The 16,215-nt window shown below is 34.7% G+C and overlaps 1 protein-coding gene across 1 annotated transcript in view; it reads left to right on the top strand.

The window, feature by feature from the left end:
- LRP1B (LDL receptor related protein 1B) overlaps positions 1 to 16,215 on the top strand; it is a 1,839,752-nt gene that overhangs the window by 659,019 nt on the left and 1,164,518 nt on the right. The window contains exon 3 of the mRNA XM_045868938.3: positions 14,454 to 14,591. Coding sequence (XP_045724894.2) covers positions 14,454 to 14,591 — 138 coding nt within the window. The remainder of the gene's footprint in view (positions 1 to 14,453; positions 14,592 to 16,215) is intronic.

The raw sequence follows: 16,215 nt of genomic DNA, 5'->3' as shown, positions 1-16,215 counted from the left end.
TTCATTGAACATGTTTCCAGAAAATGGACACTAGGTTTTCAACCCATTTTTTGGAGGTGTTAGCACATTGCTACTTAAGGTGTGGTCTGTGCAGTAGAGTACAGAGACCACCTGGGAGCTTGGAGAAATGCACAATAACATCCCTAGCCAAGATCTACTGAATCAAAATTTGCAGTTTAAGAAGATCCCTAGGTGATTCATATGTACATTAAAGTTTGGAAAGCATTATCTTAGGATGTATAATATGACTCTGAATGAGGCATTGACAAAATGTGCAGTATGAAATGTGGAAAAATGTTCATGAGAGACATAATTCATGAAAATCTGATCAGAGTAGTAAAATGGTGAAATATGTTGAATGACATCAAAGAAGATGGAATCCTTCATACACACCAGCATAAAATACCAAAATGTTGTAAGGTAATTTTCTGCTTTTTTATTTAAGGAAGCTTTGAGATATCTCTTATTTTTAAATAAAATACTCTAATACAATAACTTTACATATAAAGGAGGCATCTTTAAAGAAATTCCATGGATTACTCTTTCTATCCTAAATACTGTGCTATTTTACCTTAATTGTGGTCATTAATCAACTTCATCAGATAATACCATAATGAGAACACAGGTGGAGCCAAAAAGAAAATAAAAGCTGTAGTAAAGGATTTGTATATTTCTCCATACTGACAGATATAAGAAATAGTTGCTTATAGCAGAGTAGTATTTTCTATTTTACCAAATTTGGGTATGTGTGTGCAAGACTGCAAAGATCCATCTTCAGGGAGGTTTCGATCAGTTTCCATGTAGTAAAGGTACTGAAATAATAAATGGCTTATTTAGAATTCATTTACAAAATATGTATTAAACTTAAAAATGGGGAAAATTGTTGTGCTTTTCGAAATATTTCATTTGCATATACCTGTTTTCTACAGAAAAGACCGATTTCAAAAGCCATGTTATAAATTTGGGACCTGATAAACACTGGATCGCCTCTTGTACCCAGTGCCTGGTTTTTCTATTTACACTTCTGTTGACCTTTGCTTTTCCTCTTCTTTCCTCTTTTAGGTCTTGTTGACCATTTTTCTATTCATTACCATGGGTATGGAAGGGTCAGAGAGAGCAGATGAAACAAAAATAAATCAATGGTTTTCTTTGCAAATAAATCTGGCAAAAAAGATTTGACACAGGTGGTGAGACTTACCAAAATATTGCTACAACGGTATTTACCATAGAGCAGAATGCAGTGTAAAGTTGATCACATTTGAAGTCCCTTAAACAGAACAGAGTGTTGGAGCAAAAATGCCTACCCTGGGTATTTGGTTGATATATGAATGCCATTTATTTTTCTTTTTCATAATTCTCAACACGGATAACCAGAAAATTCCTTTTGTTGTTGTTTTGTTTTGTTTTGTTTTCTTCTTGAGCCAAAGACATTTTTAGGAGGGTATTGCAATTTTAGAAGTCATTAGAATTGTCCATAAATGTAAAGTATCTAATAACAGATACCACTAATTCATTGATTTTTCACCATTTAGTGTGTTAGTTGCATTAACACTGTTAGTTATATTACAGTCTTTGTGTTAGTGTGTGTGTTTCAACTTCAATCTCATTGTTTTCTGTATTCTTCCTTTACTGATCATAAACTTCCATATCCAGTATTCTATGAAAGGAATAATTGCTTTATAAAATTTTGAGAAAAGTGGCGATTGCCAGCAGATGATTCCCAGGAGGCACGAGAAACTTCTTTTGCTGATTCACTATTCACCAAATACTGTTTATTTAGCAGTTGTTTAATTGTTCACATAAATTGGAGACATTCAGCTCTGTTTAAAACAGGAAGGCCAAAGTGCTATTTAATGAACTGAAGCAGTTATGTGAGCACACTCAAAGGCCCTGTAGTGATTCCTTACGGAGCTCCCCAGGGAGAATCTGGCTGAGTGTTTGAACTCAAACTCAAGCCTGGCTAAGGCTCTGTCTTTTTAAATATGCAGTTGAATCCTAAGAGGTATCAATCCTTCCTTTTAAGGATTTGTAGTGCTTCAAAGATACTGACTTGATCTGTGTCAGTTCTAGCATGAAGAGGATATATGGGTGGCAGATATTGGGAGGTAAAATCTGTGGCTGGAAACAGAAAAACAGATAATTGTACCGTATGGCATTTGACCCTGTGATGTTGGCATCCTTCATGCTGGGCTCCACCTGCCAAGCTAACCAGGCACTGAAGTTGTGCCAAGTGGCAGAAGTAGCAGGACTTTACCAGAAAGAGGTAGCAACTGACATGTGGCCAGTCTGCTTGATCTACAGAATTCCCCATCAAAGTAGAAATAAGCATGTGGTGAAAGACCCATTAAATGGTTAAAGGGAAGGTTTTTGTGCTATGGGTAAGTTGGCTGATCACTAGAGAGGCTTTACCTTAGCACTACATAACATTGAAGACCTGGTTGTATTTACTGCGGACAACCTAAAGTTGTAGTGAATAAATATTTTGCCGTCAAGGCAAAGCATGTGCGGACTGTGATCATAGTTAGAATTTGCAGGAAATAGACAACAAAAATTCTTCTAAGCATGACTGATATTTAGCTGTTGGCACAACTGTCTGGTTGATGAACGCTTCTATTTCAGTTCTGAACAACTGCTACCCAGTGCCCTCCTGAAACCTCTCAAATAATCTCAAGTTCCTTCAGTCCAAAGTGGACAAAGAGACCATGCTAGCATACCTCAGTAGACTGTCATGCCTCCTAGCTGCCACTCTGTCTTCCTGTCTCTCTCCCCCTGGTCAAACAGTCCTGGATACCTGGAACTGGTGAAGGTCCAACTGCAAGAAATCCTGGGTTATGCACAGATAGCCAAGATTCCCTCAAGTTTCCTTCTTACGGCTATTTGTAGAAGCTATAGCCTGTACAGTGTATTTCATCTGTTGTTAGATATTGAGGGATCACCCCTGATTATAAGAGCTTTTTAAGTATTGACATAGCATGGCTTCACAGCCTTGACTTCTCACATAATTTTCTTACCTTTTCCTCAAGATCCTTATGTAATCTACTTCACAAAGAGATAGAGAAACAGACAGGAATACATATATGGCTTCATTGCCATATTTGTTTCTTTGTTACAGGGAATTGAGACTGTAGCACAGTATAACACAATAGAAAAGAAACCAGTGTTTGAAGATACAAGAGACCTGAATTCAAAAAATAGCATCACAACTCTATGACCTTGAAGAACGTATTTACCCTCTGCAATCTTCAATTTCTTCATGATGTAATAGCAATTATAATACCTATTCATAATGTTCTTGTAAAGATTTAATAAGATAATGAACATTGTGTGCTTACCACAGATCCTGGAACATGGGAAGTACTCAATAAACAGCAATTATCCTACTAATATAGGGTAACTATATTTAGTTATATATAAAACTGCATACTTTACATAAAACTGCAACTTTTACAGAGTGCAATATAAGAACACTTTGTTTTCATTAAAAGTGCATCATAAAATTATTTTCAGAGTTAACATTTTGAATGACATAAAAATTAAATTTTAAAGAATATCTTCCATCAATAACATTTCACTTTTGGTCTGAAACATAAAATATATATATTCTACCAAGGATTTAATACTGTTATATTTAAGAATATCTGCATCATTCTATGGCTTTTTAAATTGGGTTCTTTAACGTTCTATCATCCTCTCAAGTGTAAATTGGCTTATATAAAACTTATTGTGTCTTGCAACATGGTTCTTCCAGTGAAAGATGTTTTAACTACACATGCTCTAACTGGTTCCTCTCACTGTAAAATCATGTGTATGCTAATCAGGTCTCCCAAACAAGTGTTTATTTGTTTTAACACACAGCAAATAATTCCTTTTTTTGAAATATGATGGAGTGATTCAAGGCATATACTTATTTTTTTCTTTTCTCTTTTCCATTTTTCTCTTATCCACTCAGTCCAAGCAAATATCAAGATTTTTATTTAAATGGAATAATGAATGAATAACTCTTATTAAATAACATGCATTTGGATAAATGTACCAGTGGGATCAGAAAATATCTTTTTACTCATTGTTTATATAGATCATAGGGGATCTGGGTTGTTTGACTAAGGGTAATGGAGCATACTTCTCTCTAAATCAGAAAGATAGTTTTCTTTTTAAGTCAGTATGTATAATTTAATGTTGTCTTGAATGAGCACTACAAAAAACAACAAAAAATAACCAAGAAAAACCTTTGTTCTTCAGTTTTTGTAGAGTTGTTTTCATCTCATCTTCATTGTGGTGAAGAAATAATTGGATGAGAAATGATGCTTGTCATCTAGTGGATCCTCAAAGTAGCTCTTCTTATTTATTCTTTTTTTCTTCTTCTTATTTATTCTTAATCTGAGAACAAGGAAGTACAGACATTGTGTTTACTAGTTTTCTTATGTATTTAGTCATCAAATGTTGGCATTGTTATTTAGTGGGGTTTTTTTGGGGGGGGCAGTAAATAATGTCTTTTAAGAGTTTTGGTAACAATTTATATTTGTAGAATTCCTTTGACTTTTGACTATCATTTGTGCAAAACACCACCCAAATAATTTCTTCCATTAATTACCTGATATCAACCTGCCTTTGATTTTTAAGCTGTACTTGGGGACATGCATCGAATCTTTTATTATCTTAGCCTCTATAGGAAGAGACTGGAACAGTAATTTTCTTTATATATATATATATAATTCTCAAAAAAACAAACTTTAGAGTGGCAACAGTAATGCATCTGTGTGCAGAATTTGGCTCAGAAGCAATCTCTAACACATTTGTGGAATCAAAGAGGGAATGACTCTCAGCCTTCCTGACATGTGAATGATCCAGTTGGCTGCTCCCACTCATTGTCCCTTTATTGCGATAAGACCCCTTTTCTCTGGGAGATGTGTGGAACTATCTGATTTTGGCTTGTTTTTTCCTGTCAGGCATTAATCTTTTAACATGCTGCTCACTATGGTGTCATCTCTGCTTCAAACTGAGTAGGCTTTCCACACTGCCTGAATTTCAGAACGGTAATAAGTTAGCCATCACTGAGCTACCATAGGTAAAGTAGCTCCAGAGAACAAGAGGAAAAAGCATTAGCTTTAGAGATGAAACACTTATCTTCTGTTCTGTATTTCAGAAGAGAAATATTCCCAAATGGAATATTTTATCTTCTGCTTTCTTAGTTATTTTATCTGCAAATTGGGTAAATCTTTTCCTCCCAGGAGTTTTAAGGTATGACTAGAATATGCATTTTACTTCTTGAGGAATCAGTAGGATTTCTGTAAACTGAAGAAAGAAAGTGTCTTCTTTCTGGTTCATTGATTACATATGTACTCATCCATTTACAAAGAGAGATGAGAGCCAATTTTATTTATTTATTTATTTATTTATTTTTAAAATTTATTTATTTATTTTTAAAATTTATTTATTTATTTATTTGAAAGAGAGAGAATGAGAGAGAGCACATGAGAGGGCGGAGGGTCAGAGGGAGAAGCAGACTCCCTGCCGAGCAGGGAGCCCAATGCGGGACTCGATCCAGGGACTCCAGGATTATGACCTGAGCCGAAGGCAGTAGCTTAACCAACTGAGCCACCCAGGCGCCCGAGAGCCAATTTTATAAGTAAACAAAATTGTCAGCAAGAAGTGTGATATGAGTATCAATCAATGAAGTGCCCCTTTTCCTCAAACAAAATACCTTTGTCATTTTTTTACAGAGAGCCTAAAATTCTAATCTTTGGAGTTAATCTATTGTTTCTGTAAGAATCTTGTTTAAATGCAAATACATTACCTGTAAGAGCACCTAGTTTATCAAGTTAGCTAGCAAAGAACAGGACTCTTAAGAAATTTAAAAAAACAAACATACAAATGTATTTTAACTGAGGTGGAGGGAAGGAAAAAGGAATTTGTAGAGAAGGTGGTGGGGGTGGGAGAGGTGATTCAGTAATCAAGGAACATGTGAAGAATACATGCATGAAGCGAAATAAACACTCAAAACACCTAAATAGCGCTGATTTTTTTTTTTTTTAAACCATCTAAGCTGAGTTCCCTCTTTAGCACTGGGTTTAATGAAGAGCAATGCTGCACTGACAATCCCTCATAAAACAATTATTTCATTTATTTTCTTATCTATTTGCCAGTAAATAGAAGGTCAGAAAACAAGACAGTCCATTGGTCAGATAAAATTTTTATTTCCAAAGTTATAATTAATGGCAACAATACTGTAGCCATGTCCATATAATATTTTCTGTTTGCAAATTTTGGCTGTATTCTAAGTGCTTACAGATTCAGCAGGGGAATATTATGACTTACCCTACTTTTGTTGGACTCAGATGCAGACACTGAGTTAAACTGATAAAAACCACTTGATAGCTATATTCTAAAATTAGCAAGACGCACACACACACACACACAGAAAGAGAGAGATCTGTTTTAACAACAGTATTTCTAGATGTGATCCAGAAAGTTTTCAGGATGAATCTTAACCAACCATCCATGTATTCATACTCATAATAGCGGACACAATGGTGACTTTGGTTATAGCAGAATTGCTTTAATATGGCAGTTTTCCTTAGGTGACCGGGCAAGCTTTTCACACATTAAATACATAAATGAAGCTCTTCATGTTAAATGCAAGTGATTTTCCTACACTGAGACTTGTGAAGAGTAAGGACTAAAGAAAAAGACTTTTTAAACCTTGGAACAACTTATCAAAGCTGCAAAATCTCCTTCCCCAGGGCTTTTAAAAATAGAACAGATGTCAGAGCTGGCTTAAGGGTGGTGCAGCTGGATGAAATCAATCACCTTTACGTCTTTTCCAGTTCTTGATTTTCCACAGCATCCATTTGAAATATGTAAACACACAAGCCATTACTGGAACCTATATTACGCTGAAATTATTTAATTTGAGGGAGTTACTATTAGATTGAGTGCACATGTATCTCTAGGGGTTTTTATTCATATTCCTGTATCCTCAAGTGTAGTCCTATAGATTACTCTAACAAATTATATCAATTAATATTGTTTTATTTAAAAGTTAAAACTCATAAATCCAATTTTAATTTTCCTTGAAATACTATAAATTTCTTTTATTTCTTCCATTTAAATTATCACCTTGTCAGTTGAAGTAGCTCACATGCAAAAATAAATTATGCTTGAAAATAACAGAATCTTATGAAATACACAATTCTGGGAAAGTTGTATTACTTTTGTAAAGGTATTATGTGATCCAATGTTAATGTTTAATATTAAATATGTATATGATATTAAATGTGTTTACATGATATACTAATTTTCCCAAACAATATGGAGAAAATAATGTAGTCCACATATTTTACAATTTTCGTAAGTGGCTGTAACTATTTTGATTTCTCAGCTGTGAGAATTACAAAGGATGTTATAATGCAATATTTCCATACACTTAATTGGATAGGAATTCCCCTTCAAATATGATCATTTGTAATATTTCCAAGAAACCAGATCTGATTGTGTAGAAAAGCATTCTTAAAGAAAATGAAGAAAACATGGGAATAGAAAAGATTAAGCATTTGCAATCAGGTTAAGAGCATTCCAGAAATCTTAATATATTACTTAAAATGACACTAAAAATTTGTTTTTAAATAATTCTAGGAAACTTAATTTTAAGGCAATTTTCACAATTCTTAGAAATCATGAGCTCTTCAATTTAATAAATAGGAACTCTTCACAAGATTCAATATTCAAAAGCTAAATATTGTAAGATACCCTACCATATTTCTATTGGTAAGATATCCTACCATATATATCTATATTCCTCCTTATGTATGTGTGTGCATATATGTGTGTGTGTGTGTGCATGTATATATTTTTAAATCAGTATTAGGCATTACTAGAAGTTGAGTTCCAAACAATTCTTCCCAAGATAATCCAATCTCAGTCTTCTAAGTAAATAGACAGGGATAATTAATAAATCCAAAGTACATAATTTTTAATCTTTGAATTTCAAAGGCATCTTATGTTTTTTGGTGATGACTTTAACCAGTTTTTACTTGATTTTTTTATCAACTAGTAATCAATATGTTTTTTTTTTAATTTTATTCTTATGTTAATCCCCATACATTACATCATTAGTTTTAGATGAAGTGTTCCATGATTCATTGTTTGTGCACAACACCCAGTGCTCCATGCAGAATGTGCCCTCCTCAATACCCACCACCAGGCTAACCCATCCTCCCACCCCCCTCCCCTCTAGAACCCTGTTTGTTTTTCAGAGTCCATCGTCTCTCATGGTTCATCTACCCCTCCGATTTCCCCCGCTTCATTCTTCCCCTCCCGCTACCTTCTTCTTCTTCTTCTTCTTCTTCTTCTTCTTCTTCTTCTTCTTCTTCTTCTTCTTCTTCTTCTTTTTTTCTTAACATATATTGCATTATTTGTTTCAGAGGTACAGATCTGAGATTCAACAGTCTTGCACAATTCACAGCGCTTACCAGAGCACACACCCTCCCCAGTGTCCATCACCCAGTCACCCCACCCCCCACTCCAACAACACTCAGTTTGTTTCCTGCGATTAAGAATTCCTCATATCAGTGAGATCATATGATACATGTCTTTCTCTGTTTGACTTATTTCACTCAACATGATACCCTCCAGTTCCATCCACGTCGTTGCAAATGGCAAGATCTCATTCCTTTTGATGGCTGCATAATATTCCATTGTATAATCAATATGTTTTTGTTCCTACATTTCATTTTATATTGTGAGGTGGGAATAAAATAATAAATAAATAAATAAATGAAAGGCTTCATGCCTCATGAAATCTATGTGAAATTGCATATATCAATACAGTTCATAAACTATACACAGAAACTATATTATAAAAAAGCTATATTGTAAAAAAATGTGGTATAAACAATGTCTGTCTGAGTTCATAGAAAATTGGGGATCCATGACACCCACAAAAAAAAAGACAACAAAACCTCTCGATTTGTAGAGTGTTTCCCAAACCATGATTTCATTGCTTGTTATAATGATCATGTGAGGTAGACACTATTATTATCCGCATTTTTCAAATGTGAAAGAAGAATCTCACTGAAATTCAGCTCTTAACTCAAGTTGAAATAACTAAAAAATGGCAGATAAAAACTCTAATTCAAGGGTTTGTTCTCTAAACTTAATAACTTCTCCATTATGTGGTATTATTTTTCACAAAGTAAACTTGATGGAGAAGCCAGAGTTTGGACTTGAAGGATTTTGTTGGGTGAAAAAGAGAAGGTTTACTTTCCAGATGATGATAATGCATACAGAAAATTCCAGAAGTGGGAATATTTTGGAGTATTTTGGGGAAGTGAAAGATGACTCTGAATGAAGTTTACTACAGGTAATGAAAATAACTTGTAAATAACGTTAAGTTTCAGTTAGATGATGAAATCAGGCCAGAGTTTGGTTTTGTTGTGGGCAGCAACTGAGAATGGTTATGATTTTGAAAGTGGTTGTTGGGTGAAAGTGATATTTATAAAACCTATTCTGAGAATATATTGACAGTGGGAAAAGGTAACTTCTTGCATGTAGAAGAAAGTGGAAATTAGCCAGGAGTTAAAATGCACTGAACATTCATTCAACAATTGTATATAGAGTCAGGCAGTGTTTGTATTTTTCAGGCAGACACAGAGGGAAGTTTATCAAAGAGCATGTGTGAAATGCATCCAAGCATGCTCATGGAAAAGCATCATAACAACAATAATAATAGTGGAACTGGAGTAAAAAAGGCATGAGAAATAATGGCAGAAAGTGCGTCTACGAGAGGAATTCTGATCAGCTTTTGAAGGACCTTGTTTGCCTCTGGCTTCCCTGTTAGTGGGGTCACGGAGACCTTGGGGAAAAGCTGCTCAGCAGTGTTGGGAGCCGAGGCTGGAGGGAGAAGGGAGACGGAATACATCAGGTGCAGTCTATGTTTGAAGAAATTCAATAGTTTAAAAAAAAAAAAAAAAAGTAGGAAAGAAAGGATGCCATTTGCAGGAAAGTTCAATCAGCAAGTGACTTTATTCTTGAGTGCAGGCTAAGAAAATGGAATGAGATTATAGGCAGAGGATTTAGAACTATTGGAAAGACAGAAATGGGAAATACAACCAAGCAGCAAGTCTTGATAGGACAAAACCCAGAAAGTGGGGTGTGATAGAGTGCAAGGTGGAGAGGTTAGCTTTTGGGGGGAGAATTGATGCTGGTCTTGCTGAGATATGATGATATAGTGACAAGTGCAGATATTTGACTGTATCTGCCATTATAGAAGAAAAATCTCTATCCCTCCTCAAAATGTGCTATCACAATTATCTCTAGTCAGAAAAGACATTTGATGAGGCTTAATATCTTTTTAACCACTTTCTTTTTACTGAGCAGAGTAAGATGTTTATATATATATAAATGATGTAAACATTCAAAAACATACAGATGAGTCACATTGCCCTTGCATTATCCTAGAAAACTTGTTTGTAAAATGAGGTTCATTTTAAAAAATGAAGCCTATTTCAACTAATTATGTAAGGCTTATAAAAAATTTTACAATATAAATACTATCTTCCTGTGTTTATATGTTTTAAATCCTTCTAATGATAGAGTTTCTCTTTCTTATAATCCATTACTATATTTTAAATTCTGCTACCTTGTTCGGGTCACCTAAAATTAGATTTGAGGGACTGGAAATGTTCTGACTATGCGTTACTGAAAACTCAAGTGATCATCTAAAACTACCATGCTTGTTAAAATTTTGAAGTGTGTACTATTTTGTTCCTCACGTGCTTCCCTGTCATCGCAGTCCTTCTCTCAGATCTCCCAAATCCTAATGATTTAGTAACTAAAGGGGTAATTCCAGATATGTCAGGTAGCTTCTAACCCTGCTGCTTACTATGTCCAGATTATGATTTCTGGTTGTGAAATGTTTTGAATGCCTGGGGTTTTTGTGAGATGGATCATTTAATGCAACATTGACATGTTCTTTGGAATTCATGTCGTCTCTACGATCACATTCTTCTCCCTGTCACACAGACCAGTGGATAGAAGTGGTGATTTGGTTGAGTCTTCTCTTCATTTACAAGATGGCCTAAAGCAGCCTCATGGGATATACACCTTTACTGCACAAATGATAACTGGGAATTAAGGATGGATTACTCCTCAAAGCAACAGTACACTAAATACCCATATTACTTGGTTTCTGAGATAATTCCAGTTAAGGCAGACATTGCTATTTCTTAAACTGCTGCATCTTCCAGAAAGACAACAACAAAGTACTGAAGTTGGCAGAGTTTTCCAACTGAAGTATCCCAGCATTGGTCAAAGGGCTTTGAGATACCGATTCCCTCAATTTTGAGGTTAATTCCCAGGGGCTGGGGCAACCTCTACAAATAATTTATGCTATTTACTTCTGTGTAATTTGCAAATATTATCATTGTTTTAATGTGCTTTGATATGACGATTTAGGAAGGACTGGTTAAGGTACAATCCATCAAGCCATGTACCAGCTCTCTTACCAGTTACCCAGCAGTCATGGAAGCCAAGAAAAGAGTATATTAAAGATGAGGAAGACTATAGTCTCTAGTCTATAAAGAAACTACTTAACTCTTTCATCCAAACAAATTCCTTTTTTATCCCTACATGTTACCACTAAGAAGAATTCTAATAGTTTTGTATACTGCCTCTGAGAAATTCAACATTTTTTTCTGTTTTCTCAAAATTTGTTTCCGAACACCAGATGTGCATTTCATTCCCTCTGTCATGTTAATCAGTTACCTGACAATCTTAAGAAAACATCCTTTGATTTGAACCAACACATGTATTACTTAAAAAAAAAAATCTTGCTTTTAAGAAAACTACTAAGTCATCTTTGACCTCTATAAAATTTCTAGTCTCCCAGGTTTGAAGTGTTCTTTCTGTGGGCTATTTTTGGAATTTTTTACAGAGAGATCTAAATATATCTGACCTAAACATTACTTTGACATTCATGCAAGGATATATATTCTGAAATTTCTAAGAATCAGCCAATTTTAAAAAATTTTAAAAGGAACTGCATTGTGACTGTTGGTCATAGAAATTTATGGTTTTTCAAAACTAATTTATATTTTTCAACTTTATTTTTAAGGTGAACTTATGTTAATCTTATAAATATAAGATTTAATACTAGAAACTCTGGTGAAAAGAGTTTCACTTAATTTTATTCCTATAATTTGGATTTAAATTTGTGTATTTGTATTTTAATTATATATAGATAGAAAAACAGATGGAAATGTATATTTAAAAAAAAACATTGATACTCAAGTTACAGAGACATGTTATAATAAAATGAGTTGTTCATATGAGTGATGGGTATTAGACAAAACTAATAGCCTTCTATATCAGTAATTGTATAAATATACAAGAAAAAAAAATACCAGGAAACCGATTAGTCAATACTTCATCTAGTGAAGCTATATCATAACAATTTATTTACATCCCCCAAATACAAAATGTTGAAAGCTGTTTTAGCATCAAACAAAATCACATATACCTATCATTCATTTTGAGAAAATATTTCAAAACGTATCTTACTTTTGGCAAGTCTGGCTTTTTTGGGGGGAGGAGGCTTGCGATATAAAAGGAAATTATGTGATTTAAGTATTTATGAAAAGGAAAGGGCACCTGGGTGGCTCAGTTGGTTAAGCTTCTTCTGCCTTGGCTCAGGTCATGATCCCGGAGTCCTGGGATTGAGCCCCACATTGGGCTCCCTGCTCAGCGGGGAGTCTGCTCGTTCACCCTACTTGTGCTCTTTCTTGCTTGCTCTTTCTCTCTCTCAAATAAATAAAATCTTAAAAACAAACAAACAGCATACACTAGTGTTTGCTGGGAAAGATGTTAAAAGCTTTTGATATAATCCCTACAACAACCTGGTGAAGCACAGAAAAGGTACATAATTTGTTCAACTTACTGTTTATAAGTGATGGGACCAAGAATCTGGCTCCAGAGCCTGTTAACATCTTCACTCTGCTGTATTTATTTACATGATTAACACATGTTGAATTCCTATTCTAAGCCCACATGTCACAAAAAAGCTCACAAAGCTCAGTGCTTTGCCATCAATAACTTTTGACATTCACAACAAGCCTACAAGGTAAACTCAGTTGATAGTTTTATTTACACATGAGAAAATTAATGCTTAGTTGATTTAATAAATTAATGTCCCATGGGTATTAACATAGCTGTGATTAAATTCTAAGTGTGCCTGACTATAGAATCTGGGCTCCTGTAATAATCAGTGTCAGATTAACATGAGATTGTAGTCATATGTCGTGACTGCACTCTGGATTTAGGAGAGCTGGGCAAGTTTAAGAATCACCACATGGGGAATTTGGAGAGTGCCTATCAAAAAAGTCTAGATAGGGTATGGGAATAGGCAACCTCAACTTTAGATATAGCAGGGTACAATTTGGATGTTGGATGACAATTTGGAATTGTTGAGCTTCAAGAAGAGACTTGGTATTCCAACCTAAGTACATCTTTAAAACACAAAGGGTGATCATATAATATACTATTATTATCAGCAGAACTCAGTGAGTATGCTCTGTTCATCATGGCCTCCCCACTCCTTAGTAAATTTTCTTGTATTATAATTGCTCAGTAAAGATTTTTTTAAAAAACAAAAAAATCCATGTATAAATAAGTATATAACTAGCTGTTCTTAATAAAGAATGGATTAAAAATGAAATAATTTTTAGATTGATACAACTTCATTTAAATTCCACTAAAATCTTTTTGTTCATGTTACCTGATTAAATTCTAACAAGAGCTGTGCCAAGGAGTTTCCACTCACCATATTTCACAGTTGAGAAAATTGAGACGTACAGGGTTTAAGTACCTGGCCCACTTGCCCACTTAATCTAGAGGTAAGAGGTAGATCAATGACTCAAACCAACCCTCAGATTTTAAGTCTATGCCACCTAAAGTTTGAAAAGAATATTTGTGTCTTTAATGTATTATTTGAAAAAAAAAATACTATTTTATATCCTATGCAGCTTTAAAAATTAGGTTTTCTTTTTTTGTAATTTTTTTTATTCTTATGTTAATCCCCATACATTACATCATTAATTTTAGATGAAGTGTTCCATGATTCATTGTTTGTGCATAACACCCAGTGCTCCATGCAAAATGTGCCCTCCTCAATACCCACCACCAGGTTAACCCATCCTCCCACCCCCCTCCCCTCTAGAACCCTGTTTGTTTTTTAGAGTCCATCGTCTCTCATGGTTCATCTACCCCTCCGATTTCCCCCGCTTCATTCTAAAAATTAGGTTTTCATTCACATAGGCTGATTTGGACATCCCTGAGAGTCAGAGCTGCCCTCTGGTAGTTATTTTCTATAGTTTTGTCTTGTAAATTAAGGCTAGTAATTTCTTGGGCTTAATGTTTTTAGTATTAAAAGCCAAACTAACCCATTTTTACATTTTTTTCAGGTCCTGAAGAGATAGAACTCAAGTGCCCCTTGAATCACATTGCTTGCCTTGGTGCCAACAAATGTATTCATTTATCCCAACTGTGCAACGGTGTCTTGGACTGCTCAGATGGGTATGATGAAGGACTGCATTGTCAGGGTGAGTCTGTTTGTGGAACAATGCAATCACACTATTAAATTTTTCATAGTTTAGTGAAATTCAAAAAGAACCTATAACCTGCCTTTTCTTTCAACCATAACCATATCAGTTTTTGAGAAAGCAAGAATTTCATTGCCAGAAACACTCAATATGCATTTCAAACCTGTAACTGTTGTGCTTTATTGAAAAATGCCATTAGAAAAAGAAATACATTTGGACTTTGATGCTGGACTCTGAAACAATTACATATTTCATAGAAAATAGTACTTTGAGGAAAAGACAAATGAGAAGACTTTGTCACAGGAGATTAATACCGTACAGTGTCATAAGTTTATTTCTCTGAACCTTTGCTTTAACAAAGAGTAATTGAAGTAAAACCTCTGCAGCCAAATATTTTAGTATGATGTATTCACAGGAATTATTCTTTAATGTTACTTCCATGAAGTTGTACATACTTTCTTATAATTTTCTTTCTTTTTAAAAAATCAACACCTATGTTCTACAGTGGTCCTGATTTTACTTATATATTAATGGTGGGAGGGAGAAATAATTAAAATCTAAAAGTTAACAAAAAGTTAACCAGAATTGACACATTCTAATAAAACTGGTTGGAGAGAGGAAATGAAATGTGAAACCAAAAAAAAAGTTGAGCATTGAGGTAAGGATCCAAATCTGGAAACAGAATCAAGGTATCAGTCAAGTAAATTTGGCTCCAGGATAAAGCCCAGAATGAAACCACTGAATCAAAAGTCTCTCAGTCAAATTCCCACCAGCTGAGTATAATACAAAGGATATTTATTGAAGCTGAGCAGTTAAAGAGTAAGTAACCTATCCTTTGTGCTGAGGTCAGTAAGACAATAAGGAATAGAAAGAGCTATAGAAAACTGGAGATGCATGTCTGGTCTCTGACCAGAGTCACACAAACTAATTGCTGCCATGTGCAAAAAGGTCGTAGGTTACCAAAAGTTCCAGTTTTTCAGGAAGAGCTCCGTATCTGTATGTGTTTACATTGTTCAACATCAGCTACTCATTTTTAAAGCATTGTGTGCCAAAAATGTACAGGCCAAACAAAACCTGTCTGGATTCCTGTCAGGGCTTACTGGCTTCCAGTTGCCTACCACTGGACTGAATGAAGTAACTGGATTCAATACCAGAGATGGAGAGATACGCTGCAAAAAAGAGTCAATCTTAGGTAGTCCAAGGTGGTAAGACTGTTGAGAGACCATAGATTATCTAGGTCACAGGGTCTCTTCCTTCTTTCAGAAGGGAATTACTCTGGCTCTGTGGACAGGTTCAGACTAAGAAGTTAAAGGTCTTCCTTCTTTGGCTGAGTTTCGTTTCTTAGCCCGAATTCTGGCAGGGTCACAGAAGGAGCCAGAAGATTCTCAGTTTTCGTTATGAACACATGTGTAATAATAACTAAGAAGATATTTTTTATTTAAAGACCTTTTGACATGTATTCTTTTTGTAAAATTGGATATTTAAAGGGAGGATATTAACAGAAAAAAGTAAAGTATGGAATTATGAAGTGATAGGAGTCAAAGAGTTTAATTTTCTTTCAGAAATTAATTATATTTTCTAGAGCCTAATTCTATCCACATCAGTTATAATTCAGGCTTCTTAT

This window comes from Mirounga angustirostris, unplaced genomic scaffold (assembly GCF_029215605.1).
Source record: "Mirounga angustirostris isolate CCGP_5_RB_7025 unplaced genomic scaffold, mMirAng1.0.hap1 SCAF_3, whole genome shotgun sequence".
In the NCBI taxonomy this organism is placed as follows: domain Eukaryota; kingdom Metazoa; phylum Chordata; class Mammalia; order Carnivora; family Phocidae; genus Mirounga; species Mirounga angustirostris.
Note: the sequence above shows the minus strand (reverse complement) of the source record. Positions and strands in the feature narration are given on the sequence as shown.